Source organism: Pistacia vera, unplaced genomic scaffold (assembly GCF_008641045.1).
Source record: "Pistacia vera cultivar Batoury unplaced genomic scaffold, PisVer_v2 Contig673, whole genome shotgun sequence".
NCBI classification, from domain to species: Eukaryota; Viridiplantae; Streptophyta; class Magnoliopsida; order Sapindales; family Anacardiaceae; genus Pistacia; species Pistacia vera.
Genome location: NW_022196527.1, coordinates 1,595,831 through 1,609,203, shown reverse-complemented (window position 1 = coordinate 1,609,203; position 13,373 = coordinate 1,595,831). Strand labels below are relative to the sequence as shown.

General features: G+C 34.9%; 2 protein-coding genes and 2 non-coding genes across 4 annotated transcripts; 2 read left to right on the top strand and 2 right to left on the bottom strand.

The window, feature by feature from the left end:
- The first annotated feature begins 1,554 nt into the window (after window positions 1-1,554).
- LOC116113061 (proteasome subunit beta type-6) lies at window positions 1,555-4,723 on the top strand. Its single transcript, XM_031399216.1, has 8 exons — window positions 1,555-1,782; window positions 1,886-1,962; window positions 2,047-2,102; window positions 2,203-2,275; window positions 2,856-2,967; window positions 3,904-3,977; window positions 4,358-4,432; window positions 4,536-4,723. Exons 1-8 carry the CDS (start codon window positions 1,671-1,673, stop codon window positions 4,665-4,667), a joined length of 711 nt encoding a protein of 236 aa, XP_031255076.1. The 5' UTR covers window positions 1,555-1,670; the 3' UTR covers window positions 4,668-4,723.
- A 418-nt stretch (window positions 4,724-5,141) lies between these two features.
- Window positions 5,142-5,238, bottom strand: LOC116113182. The gene has a single exon (XR_004125380.1). It is a non-coding gene; the product is annotated as a small nucleolar RNA snoR80 (small nucleolar RNA).
- Window positions 5,239-9,717: 4,479 nt separating this feature from the next.
- LOC116113163 (AIG2-like protein D) lies at window positions 9,718-10,677 on the top strand. Its single transcript, XM_031399320.1, has 5 exons — window positions 9,718-9,861; window positions 9,955-10,027; window positions 10,111-10,203; window positions 10,302-10,388; window positions 10,467-10,677. Exons 1-5 carry the CDS (start codon window positions 9,725-9,727, stop codon window positions 10,599-10,601), a joined length of 525 nt encoding a protein of 174 aa, XP_031255180.1. The 5' UTR covers window positions 9,718-9,724; the 3' UTR covers window positions 10,602-10,677.
- Window positions 10,678-13,216: 2,539 nt separating this feature from the next.
- On the bottom strand, window positions 13,217-13,313 carry LOC116113181. Its single transcript, XR_004125379.1, has one exon. It is a non-coding gene; the product is annotated as a small nucleolar RNA snoR80 (small nucleolar RNA).
- Between the last annotated feature and the right edge of the window lie 60 nt (window positions 13,314-13,373).

Genomic DNA, 13,373 nt, shown 5'->3' with positions numbered 1-13,373 from the left:
AGGTGAAGTGTTTGAGGTTGATTTTCAATTTCCAGCCAAGAAAAGAACCATTTGATATTATCTTTTGCATTTTTGAAGTTTCATTTCTTCTAATACGATATAATTCAATTAAATGCCATGACAGAACAGAACACTACAAAACATATTCCAGAGTCCTTTTCTTTGGATCAAAAGGGATAATGTTAAGCAAATGAATCTGTCATAAATTACGTCGACACTTATCCACTGGTCTATTATAAATGCATACCTTTCATCCGCTTGCGGTCAATGATAAATACATACATCAATATTTTTTAGAGCAAACGATACTGCCTTAGCCCCCAAGTTTAGCGAAATGGCAAGTTCTCCCCTGGCAAATGACATGTTTTGGACCAAGGTTTAGCGAAATGACAAGTTCTCCCCTGGCAAATGACATGTTCCGAACTAAGGTTTAGCGAAATGGCAAGTTTTCAATCTAGCAAACGACATGTTTTTACCCAAGGTTTAGCGAAATGACAAATTCTCACCCTAGCAAACGATATGTTCCCGCTCAAGTTTAGCGAAATAACAAGTTCTTACCCTTGAATCAAATGATAGTTCTAAATCTTAACATCAAAATTGCAGAAACTTAACACAATATTCCACACACAAAATGCATAGTATATTTTCCATTATTAGCGACAAATATGGGCCCAAAATGTGTCTTGCCAATATCATAAATTTCGTGTTTTGATAAAATAATTAAAGATATAATATCGAAACTATTATGAATCCTTATATAAGAAAGCAATATTACCTACGTAATTTAGACTAAATCTCTAAAAAAGATGTCCAATATCATAACTCTCTCACAAATAATTATGAAATAAATATTTTATTATAATTTTCAAAATGAAGTAAATTAATCTAATACCTATAAAGTAATTATGAAAAATCAAATAAAATCCCCATCATACTTCACCATGAGCACCAATCATAAAAAAACATTATTGGAGAATTGTTTATGTTAAAGATGGTATTGGAATAAATCACCTATATTCCCATGTTCAATTCTCTGCTGGACATAAAGGTAAGTGGTGAGAGATAACTTTTCACAAGGATTAGTTAAGGTGTTCCTAAGCTGACTCAGACACCTAAATTAACAAAATAAATAAATATTGCATTTGTATACACGAAATCTCTACTAGTATTAATATCATTTATTATTTTACTTTATGATTTATTTATGTGTTAATTTACATGAAAAAAATATATATATATATATACATAAAATATGTCATATTATTCTAACCACTAAATCCTTTTGTGTGATTTTAAAATTTGATGTATCTTTAAAATCATCTTATACATGATCAAATAATAATATAAATCATAAACATCAAACAAGACTTAGATATAATAATCAAACTAATAAATAACCCTATTTTCATGTGAGAATTGAAAAATAGCCTCTTTTGAAAAGTTTTACACCCCATAACCTTCTTTTATTTTTTATTTTCAATTCAAGTGAAAAAAGGGCTATTTAATATAATTCTTTTTTTTTTTTTTTTTTTTAAAGAAAAAAATAAAAATAAAGAAGGGAACTGACTTGATGAATAAGTCAGGTTCGCAAACAAAAGGAGCAGAAAGAGAGAAGGGTGGAAGTTTGAAATCATAAAGAAATCGAAAAATCTAGGGTTTGAGGTGAAGCTATGGATCTGAACATGAATGATCTGAATCAACCACACTCCATGGGAACGACCATCATTGGAGTCACTTACAACGGTGGTGTTGTTCTCGGAGCCGATTCTCGTACTAGCACTGGTACCTATTGTTCCATTCACTTCTTTTTTGCGTTTAATAGATTAATCCATTCTCAATTTCAAATTTAATTCCGATTTCTATTCTATTTTATTGTATTTGGTAGGGATGTATGTTGCTAACCGTGCATCCGACAAAATCACTCAGCTTACTGATAATGTCTACATCTGCCGCTCTGGATCGGTATTTTTCTTTCAACTTGAACCCCAGTCCTGGCCCTAACTCTTATCCAGTAATTTACATGTCCGCCCTTTCTCTTTCTTGTAGGCTGCAGATTCTCAGATTGTCTCCGACTATGTGCGCTACTTCCTTCATCAGCACACGTTAGTTCATTATTTTCCTTTGTTTGTTGTCTCTGACTGATACCATATTAATTAGGGTTTTCTGACTTCGTATGTGTTTTTCAATTACATTTATGTACAGGATACAGCTTGGGCAGCCTGCAACTGTTAAAGTTGCTGCCAACCTCGTCAGGCTACTATCTTATAACAACAAGGTCTTTTTTCTATATCTTGCTTTCATTTTCTGATCAAACAAGAAGTAAAAGAAAAGTTATTGATAAGGTGTTTATATTGATTTAATTAACTGTTTTATTACAAGTAATAACTCTGTTGCAGAAGATGATATAGAATTCTAAGTTTGAATAATTAGTTTCAAAATATTGTATATAGTAAGTATGGTTTGATTAATTTGGATGTTATTCACGTTGCAATACCCACTGAACCTTGTTTCAGATCTTCAAATGGCGGAAGAAGAATGATTTGCTTGGTTCTTATTCCTTCTCTTTTAGTCTTATTCTAGAGCAATAGATAATAGTTTCATTTTTTTTTTTTTTGAGGTATTTCTAGATCAAGGAAATTTATATAATAGTGTATTTTTGTCTCAGATTTCTAAATATTAGGCAGCACCTTTTATTAGTGTGTTTACACTTCAATTTGTTGTTGTATTCTTTGCTGATTTAATCCATGTTACTGTTTTAAGAACAATGCTAATTTCACTTTTCATGTCACCATATATTGAGGTATTTGAAGTTCACTTTTAGGCTCACCTTATTCACAATTATCTGGAATTGACAGAACATGTTACAAACTGGCATAATTGTTGGAGGGTGGGACAAATATGAAGGCGGTAAGATATATGGAGTTCCTCTTGGTGGAACAATAATTGAGCAGCCTTTTGCCATTGGAGGTATGTCATTACTTTGATTGATTAAGAATTTTCTCTTTAGGAATCGCTATAATGTGTGAATAGACATCAGACGTGAGTTTTGATGTAGACATAAGTCATTAGACCTGCAAGTTCCACAAATTTTAGACCTGATAATACTACCATGTATGTGTGTTTGGTCTGTATGAATGTTTCATGCTGTTTTCTAATATTCTCTTATCTTCTTTACATTAAAATTATGATTCATAGAACTGATATTCATTTCTATTGCAGTCAACTGCTTATTTTATGAGGGTTTTAAATGGTTTTTAAGGAAGATATATGTATATAAACCATATTTCAGTTCAATCAGTTTAAGGAAGAATTTTTGTAATTGGATTCTTTGGTTTTCTCTTCCAATTAATTTGTAATTGCAGGAAACCTCCTCTTATATTTCGTACATGCATTTGTGACCGTTCAATTGGTCAATGCTTGTGTAGTATGCATTTTGGTTATGTTAACATTTTCAGTAATAATGTATGATGACTTGGGCCTATGCCCACTGTACAATTGTGAGGATTATGTGCTTGAATTGCATGTAACTTCTATCTTAATTGCTGGGCTTTGATGTTCCTTGATCAATGTCCAGCATTCATGCAGTTAATAGATTAACTTGCTCTAAAAAAAGACTTACTAATATTTGGTTCTTAGGAAATTGTAATCTCTCTAATTTTTTATTGATTAATTTGGTTATTATTTCCGTCACCCAGACTTTGAAATATTTTTAATGTTTATATGTATAAGTTTAGTAAGGTTTATTATGACATCAGATTCACAACTCATCATCCGTTGTCCCAACAGCGATAGCACTTTTGTGTCAATGAATTTTTGTACAACACTATTTTTGGATGGATTGGTGTTTCATTAAAATTATTTTGTAAAAGCTGGCTCTAATCTAACATAATGTGCATATCTTAGGATCTGGCTCAAGTTACTTGTATGGATTTTTTGATCAAGCATGGAGAGAAGGAATGACCAGGGAGGAAGCCGAGGTATGTAGATTAGATCTTGATGTTAGTAAAAACTCAAATGAGTGAACTTTTTAAACTTTGTTTATGAGCAAGTTATTACTTTGTTGAGACTAACCTCTCATTAAGTTACCACTGTCAACAACGTAATGAAATATTGGGGTTGATCTGGAGGAATTCCATTGTTCTTTTATTTTGATTATCAAAATCTGCAGTTGTCACTGTTGGAATGTCTTATTGGTATGAAACTTTTGAGTATTGATTTAATTGTTTATATTTCTCTTGATTAGAAGGTTGGTATTTATGTTTCCTAAGCAAGCAGAAAAAGAAAAACAAAATAGATGTCTGGTTGAAAGTTAATGTCAAAGAGTTCTATTGCTAATCTTTTTGGTATTCTCTTGCAGCAATTAGTGGTCAAGGCAGTTTCCCTTGCCATTGCTCGTGATGGTGCTAGTGGGGGTGTTGTCCGCACTGTCACTGTAAGATCTCTTTGGCTGTGTGTGACTATGCAATTTGCGGATGTATTGTCTGTCACTAGAATACAACTACTGGTACGCTAATGCATTGTGGGTATTTTTGCAGATCAACTCTGAGGGAATGACCAGAAAGTTCTACCCTGGTGACAAACTTCCTCTGTGGCATGAAGAGTTGGAGCCACACAATTCATTACTGGACATACTAAACAATCCTGGTCCTGAACCTATGAACATATGAAGAAGAGGAAATTGCCATGAGCTATTTGCCATTTCCAAAACTTGTTATCTTGGAAAATTACTGATGTATCAGCTGAGGCTGGATATTCACATGTTTTTGTGAAATTAACAAATATTTAGCGTTTGGAGGATATTTTTTATGTGATACCTTAGTTGCGGTTGTTTGTTTCTGTGATGTTGTTTAATTAAGCGAACTCCATCATCATGTTTCACTTCAAATCTTTGTTCAGGTAGTTTCATCATGCATAAATGATATATTGAATTTGGTATATATAAACTTGTCTGTCAAGTGAGAAGATAACAACTGAAAATCTAAACGAGTCAGCTTATAATAACAAACAGATTCTAGCTTATGCGCATCTTAAGGTGTATTGAATATTCTGTAAGTCTAATGAGTCAAGTAAGTAATAACTCTGATAAATAACCTTTTTGTGTGACTTGAATATAAGACTTCTAAATAACCCATAATCTTGTCGAATGTATGTGGTGTTTCTAGGATTAAATGGCATTGAAGAACCAACAATCAAGATTAGCCACATGAAATAATCTCTATAAATTATTTTAAGATTTTGTTTACGTTTAGTTTGTTTTGTATACCAAATCGGAAGTTTATATTAAACGACTTTTTCCCACCTAAGGTTTGTGCCTTAATGACATTTTTTCATCTAAAAAGTTTTAAAACACCACTTTTCCACTCAAAATTTATATTCCGTTGCTACCTCAAATCAATTCTAGGGGTGAAAATTTTCTCTATCACCGCCATTCGAACCTCCGGTCTCTTCTATACAAAACCTCTCCCACTTCGACATCTGATTTCTTGCCAATTGCTCGTCACCGCAAAGCTAAAGTTTCCACTTTCTTGTTCTTAGTTGATTTTTGGCTGATTCCGGAGGCAAATATTCAATCGATCATTACCATTCGATTCATCAGCCTCCACTCTACAAAACCCCTCTTACCTTGGTTGATCCATCGACCTCCACTCTACAAAACTCCTTTTCCCTGGCTCCTAGTAACTCGTCGAACGTCGATTGAGAAAATGTAATTCATTTTGGGTAGTAACGAAATATAAACTTTAGGTGGGATAATGGTATTTTGAAACTTTTTGGGTGAAAATGTGTAATTAAAGCAAACGTTGGGTGAGAAAAAGTCATTTACTCTTTCGGTGCGTTTGGTTAAGGGAATGTTATATTAATGGAAAGATAGTTACCTTAAAGATTACTATGAGGGGGCGTTTGAATCATATAATGTTTTATTATAGGAGTATATTATATTAATGGAAAAAAAGATCACCTTAAGGTAGCGTTTGGTTCAAGGTAATATAAAATTAATCTTATAATCTTTGTTTAATTTTCAAGATTCCTTCGTTTGGTTGTCAAGTAATAAAATATTACGTAATCTTTTATTACAAATGGTGTTTATTGTTGGTAATATTGGGGGTAATCAGATTACCTTCCCAAGGGGTGTTAATATAAGATTACCGAGGTAATCTTAATTTTGACCCTATTTTGCCCTTAATATTTTATCATTTCTAACATATTTGCCCTCATATATCTACCAAATAACAATTACCCAGACCCACTACATTTGAGAATTTAGCTAAAACACCCCCACTACAAAAAAGTTTAAAAGTTAACAAAATACCCCCAATCATCCAAGACCACCATCGCTAGCCACCACCGTTGGCCACCGACGAAAGTCGTCATATCGACACAAGACCGGCAGGATCTTGCCAGTCTTGTGCCGATAAGGACATTTTCGGCCATGGATTTGTGATCCATGGTCGGAAACGACCAGATCTGGCCGTTTCACGACCAAAGATGTGGCCGTGAAATGCCATAGATCCGGCTGTGAAAAGGCCAGATCTTTGGTCGTGAAACGGTCGCCGTTTCACAGCCAAAGATCTGGTCTTTTCACGGCCACATCTTTGGTAGTGAAATGACCATATTAATGGCCAGATCTAGCCGTGAAACAACCATATTCACAGCCAGATCTGACCGGATTAGGCCTGATCGACGTACGACCAGCCAGATCCGGCTAGTCGTGCGCCATTACAGCGGCTTCTGGTGGTGGTGGTGGCTGCAGGCGGTGGCTTGGGGTGAGTGGGGGTGATTTTGCTACAAATTAAAGTCGTATATGGTTGGGGTGTTTTAGTAAAATTTCAAATATAGGGGGGTTAAAAGAAATAATTTAAAAAATAATAGAATAAAATAATAATAATAATAATAATATATTATTATTTAAAAACGAGGGCAATTTAGTAATCTATATAACATATCCACTCATTTATCCTCATAACCAAACATATTATTATAACATACCCATCAATTTATTCCAACCCACCAAACACATTTCTTTAAAGATTCCTTAGTAATCTATCTTTCCAATAATACAACATTCCTCAATAATATAATATTCTCTAAACCAAACGCAGCCTAAAGATTACTGGAAATGTTTAGAAAATGTGTTTAGTTGGTTTGAATAAATTGGTGAATAATACGTTTGGTTGGGAGGATAAATGGGTGGATATGTTATATAGATTACTAAATTGCCCCTCTTTTTAAATATTAATATAAAATTATTTTTTATTAATATTTTTTGAATAATCTTTTTTAACCCCCTACTTTTCAGATTTAGCAAAAAAAAACCCTACCAACCAAAAACGTTTTAAACTTAACAAAAACAACCCTACCCACCTCAAGCCACCACCGGTAGCCAGCCACCACTGCTGACAGTACCACAGATCTAGCCGTGACGCCGACAATGCCACAGATCTGGCCGTTACACGGCTAGATCTATGGTCGTGAAACGACCACAAATCTAGCCATGAAATGGCCAGGTCTTTGGTCATGAAACAGCCAAATTTGGCCTTTTCCGACCATGGATCTATGGTTAGAAAAAGCCTCACCGGCGCACGGCTGGGCATATACGGCCGATTGTACACCATTATGACTACTTTTGGCAGCCTTCGACGGCGGTCAACAGTGGCTAGCGGTGGTGGCTAGTTCTGGATATAATGACATTTTTTGTAAATAATGACAATAACACGGGCAATGTCGTCTGAAAATTTTTAAAAGCGAGGACAAAAATGTCTGCATAAGTGAACTGTATATTTTGTAAATGTTAACAAATATAAGGTTAATTTGGACCAAATGCTCAACTGTTTAGGGGCAACATGGGAAACAAAATTGTATTACCAGGGGTAAGTTTTAATAACAACCTCCCTTCCCCTCAAGTATTAAGATTCCCGGCAATATGCCTCCCAAATGCTGTTGTTTGTCATAAAATATTTCGAGAATAATTTTTTACAAACCAACCAAACATCGTCATCTGCTCCATTTAAAAAATATTACCCCAGTTATCTAATATTAACCCGATCCAAACGGCCCCTATTTGTAATAAAAGATTACCGTAATATTTTATTACTTGCGAACCAAACATAAGAATCTTGCAAAATAAACAAAGATTACCCTTGTTATATTATTTACCCCTGATCCAAACAACCTTTGAATGTTTAGGGAAATATGTTTAGTTGGTTGGAATAAATTAATGGGTATATTATATTAATATGTTTGGTTGAGAGGAATAAATTGGTGAGTATGTTATATAATTTACTAAATTGTCCTCCTTTTTAAATATTAATATAATATTATTTTTTGAATAGTTTTTTTTAACCCCATACATTTCAGATTTAGTTAAAACACCCCAACAAAAAAAAAAATTTAAAACTTAACAAAAACACCCCCACCTGCCCCAAGCCACTACTGACGGCCTGCCACCATTGCTGACAACAATGAAAGTGGAGATCTGGCCGTGAACAGCCATAGATCTGACAGATCGTGTGCCATTCTATCGCCTTTGGCAGCTGTCAGTAGTGGTTTTCGGCGGGTGGCGGTGGTGGCCAGATCTGACCACCACCCTTGGGTAATTTTTTTAAATTTTAGGGGTATTTATGTCCTAAAAACTTTGTATATAAGGATAAAATAATCAATTGGTATTTTTGTAAATTGTTTTTAAAATAAGGGCATTATTGCCCTAAAATTTTACTAATCAGGAGTAAAACTGTAATAAAAATAAGATTACTAAATAATCTTAATCAGATTATCTCCTAATTACCAATAGTAATTACTATTAATATTGAAAAATTATCGAAATTTTATGGGTGCGTTTGGTTCAATATTTCAACCCATACTCCCAATCCTATTCCCCAAATATTGTTTGGCACATTATTTGAGAAATATTAGTGTATTTTTTAATTACTTTTAGACCCCTTAAGTTTATTAATTTCATTAAATAGCTCCACAAAAAAGTTTAAAAATTAGCAAAAACACCCCCACCCACCCATACTTGCCAGATTCCAGCAACCACCGTCGGTGGTAGCCAGAATCTGTCATAACAGCTTACACCACGACCGAAAATGGTCTTTTATTCATCGATCTGTCCTATTCTGCTAGATCCATAGTGGACCTTTGCAGCAGTCGACGGCCACATCTAGCCAGATCGACGCGTTATGACACAGATCCGACCGGTCTGTGTTGTAACGCGATTTTTCTACCAGATTCTAGTGGTGGTGGCCGAAATCTGGCACTGCAGGTGGTGGAGGTGTTTTTGTCATTTTACACAATTTTTATATATTAAAGTGTTTAATTAAATTAGCAAACCTAAAAGGTTTTTTAAAAATTTTTAAATTTTATCTCGTAATATTTTCCTATTCAACTATCTAATATTATTCTCAAAATTATATCTAAAGTAATAAACTAAATACATCATATATATTATTTAATAACCAAACGTGATAATAAAGTAATATAAGATGACGCTATTTCAAGAATATCTGATACCCCCCCGACTAAACACACCCTTCAAATTAATACGAATGTTAACTGTTAACGAGTAAACAAATCTTGGGAGTGGGAGTTGGAGAAGCGTGGCAAGTGATGATTGGTCAAACAACAAATGATTTCTCCGGTTCCACCTGGACGGCCCTGAACCTGAAGTGGAATGGTTTGTATATAAAGCTTTTAGTCTGATGAGAATCAGAAATTGAAAAAAAACAGATAAATGGGGACGGCGACGGCGTCAGCAATGAGCGGTAACCTTCACAGCGTTTTCGTGTACGGAAGCCTACTTGCAGACGACGTCGTTCGTATTCTTCTTAAACGCGTTCCTCAGTCTTCCTCTGCCATCCTCAACAATTAGTCTTTCTCTCTCTCTCTCTCTTTTAGATTCCAATTTCAATTTCATATATATTTTTTTTCTAATTTTAATTAATTATGGAGTTGGGATTGCAGTCACAGATTTAGCATAAAAGGGCGTGTGTATCCAGCTATTCTACCTCTCGAGAATCACAAAGTCACTGGCAGGGTGATCTCAGCCTCTTCAATTAGTTCATATTTCTTTTCTTTTACAATCAATTAATTTTAAAAATATGAAAATTTACGTTACAGGTGCTGCTGGGAATCACGGATCCTGAATTGGATAGTTTAGATATATTTGAAGATTTTGAGTACGAAAGGACCTCTGTTGATGTTTGTTTGACGGTAAGTAACAAATATTGAATTGATGCCTTTTGAGTTTTGAGTAATCATATACATATCATTTAACTCTTCTCAATCGAATCAAATATGCATTCATGCAGGACACTCCTGACAACTCCTTACAAGCTCAGGCTTACGTCTGGACCAACAAAAACGATCCTAATCTCTATGGAGATTGGAATTTTGAGGTATTTTTATTTGATTTCATTTCTCAACCACACTTTAATAACCACTTAAACATCATCGACCTCTTTTTTGCTTTAAAGGAATGGCGAGGACTACACATGGAAGATTTTATGAAGATGACAGCTGGTTTTGTTGAAGAACTGGAGCTTCCTGAATCAAAGCCAAGAGTAGCCACATATGAATCCTACTATAACCAGAATGATATTAATCCTTAAAATCTCTTAGATTCTTCCCCCACGCCAACCTCTCCTAAAATAATGCCCTCCATTTAGTCACAGTGGTTTATCTGTTTCTGGAACAGGGTTGTGTTACTTTGGATTTCAATTCTATTCTATAATCAAGTCATTAGTCCAGGACCTGGGGCAGGAAGTTCAGTTGCTTATTTTTTATATTATTACTGCAGATTGTGGGACTCTCATTTCGGGAAATTGTTTGAGCGTTTTGTTTTTAATTTATGATAGTTCATAGTTTCTCAATCCCTTTCTGATGAACTATATTTTTATTTTATATTATTAATAGTAATAATTATGTGAGACACTTGGTCTTAACCACTTTTAGGTGGAACCATAAGAACTTTTAGTTATATTACTAAAGAGGAATCGAACTCCTCTCTATTGTTAATAGTAATAGGGGTGACTACTATATTGCTAATAGTAATAGGGGTGATTACTAACTAGGGCTGTTATCGAGTCGAGTCAAACTGAGTTTTTAGCTTAATGAACTCGGCTCGTGAGAGGAGAGGAGAAATCGAGTTCGAGCCGAGCCTCTAATTTTCTGGTTCGGTTCGGCTCATGGAGGGAGGAGGGGAATTCGAGCCTGGTTCGTGAGCCGATAAAAAACAATTTTTTTTTAAAAAAAAATTAAGAGCAAATTTCAATATTTTTGAATTCAAAATACCCTTTGTTTTTTTTAGTATGCATGTAGTAAAAAAACCAATGGTCAATAAAATGCATCTGTTATATTGTCCCATTTGGCTTGAAACTCACGCAGGCTCACATTTCAATAACTTTTTCGTGCAAATTACTCATGCAAACTGCAGCTTTACAAATGTGAAATGTCACTTCTTTTAAACTAAAGTCTAAAACAGCCCTAACTCTTATCGGATCTGTGAGCAATATCACACACATACCTTTACAAGCCAACACCTTCAGAAACCTTGACGATGGCGGCGGCGACAACGAGATGGGTTTGACAGTGACAAAACAAAAGGAAAACATGAAACGTCCAAACATCGGCGAGATTTGAAGGGATAGATACAACAAGTATGCGATAACACAATGACGAAGCATATGGGTTTGAGTCGTTTGACGACGATGAGGAAAGACACCGGAGCGGCTGAAAAGTTGGTTGAAATTCTTTTCTCGTTTTGGTTTTACAGCAAACAGCGGTGGAGTTGCGTTTTTAGGGATTTCAAAATTGGGGGATCTTTGTCATTTTTGCAAACCTTTTTCTTTGAAAATTTTAGTTTAATCCTCCATACTATAAAAAAACCCCTAATATGCCCCTATGAATTCGAGCCGAATGTGGCTCGCGAGCCTAACGAGCCGAGCCTAGTTAGGCTCGAACTCGGCTCATTCCCTCTCATGAATCGAGCCGAGTCGGCTCAAATACAGTCGAGTTGAGCCGTTAACGAGCCAGACTCGGGTCGAGTCGAGCTGGCTCGCGAGCGGCTCGGTTCGTTAAACAGTCCTACTACTAACGACTAGAAAATTTACTCAATTATTAATTTTAAAACTCTAAAAGATTAGTTGAGGTGTGTGTAAATTGATTCGAACACTCGATCACAAAAGTCTCATTAGTTACCACTGTCAACACGTAATGAAATATTGGGGTTGATCTGGAGGAATTCCATTGTTCTTTATTTTGATTATCAAAATCTGCAGCTGTCACTGTTGGAATGTCTTATTGGTATGAATTTTGAGTATTGATTTAATTGTTTATATTTCTCTTGATTAGAAAGTTGGTATTTAGTTTCCTAAGCAAGCAGAAAAAGAAAAACAAAATAGATGTCTGTTGAAAGTTAATGTCAAAAGTTCTATTGCTATCTTTTTGGTATTCTCTTGCAGCAATTAGTGGTCAAGCAGTTTCCCTTGCCATTGCTCGTGATTGTCAGTGGGGGTGTTGTCCGCACTGTCACTGTAAGATCTCTTTGGCTGTGTGTGACTATGCAATTTGCGGATGTATTGTCTGTCACTAGAATACAACTACTTGTACGCTAATGCATTGTGGGTATTTTGCAGATCAACTCTGAGGAATGACCAGAAAGTTCTACCCTGGTGACAAACTTCCTCTGTGGCATGAAGAGTTGGAGCCACCAATTCATTACTGGACATACTAAACAATCCTGGTCCTGAACCTATGAACATAGAAGAAGAGGAAATTGCCATGAGCTATTTGCCATTTCCAAAACTGTTATCTTGGAAAATTACTGATGTATCAGCTGAGGCTGGATATTCACATGTTTTTGTGAAATTAACAAATATTTAGCGTTTGGAGGATATTTTTTATGTGATACCTTAGTGGCGGTTGTTTGTTTCTGTGATGTTGTTTAATTAGCGAACTCCATCATCATGTTTCACTTCAAATCTTTGTTCAGGTAGTTTCATCATGCATAAATGATATATGAATTTGGTATATATAAACTTGTCTGTCAAGTGAGATAACAACTGAAAATCTAAACGAGTCAGCTTATAATAACAAACAGATTCTAGCTTATGCATCTTAAGGTGTATGAATTTCTGTAGTCCTAATGAGTCAAGTAAGTAATAACTCTGATAAATACCTTTTTGTGTGACTTGAATATAAGACTTCTAAAACCCATAATCTTGTCGAATGTATGTGGTGTTTCTAGGATTAAATGGCATTGAAGAACCAACAATCAAGATTAGCCACATGAAATAATCTCTATAAATTATTTTAAGATTTTGTTTACGTTTAGTTTGTTGTATACCAAATCGGAAGTTTATATTAAACGACTTTTTCCACCC

Coding starts and splice junctions, on each gene's coding strand:
- LOC116113163 (XM_031399320.1), top strand. CDS start 9,725: ATGGGGACGGCGACGGCGTCAGCAATGAGCGGTAACCTTCACAGCGTT. Junction 9,862..9,954: donor TCTGCCATCCTCAACAATTA/GTCTTTCTCTCT, acceptor TTGGGATTGCAG/TCACAGATTTAGCATAAAAG. Junction 10,028..10,110: donor ATCACAAAGTCACTGGCAGG/GTGATCTCAGCC, acceptor TTTACGTTACAG/GTGCTGCTGGGAATCACGGA.
- LOC116113061 (XM_031399216.1), top strand. CDS start 1,671: ATGGATCTGAACATGAATGATCTGAATCAACCACACTCCATGGGAACG. Junction 1,963..2,046: donor ACATCTGCCGCTCTGGATCG/GTATTTTTCTTT, acceptor TCTTTCTTGTAG/GCTGCAGATTCTCAGATTGT. Junction 2,103..2,202: donor TACTTCCTTCATCAGCACAC/GTTAGTTCATTA, acceptor ATTTATGTACAG/GATACAGCTTGGGCAGCCTG.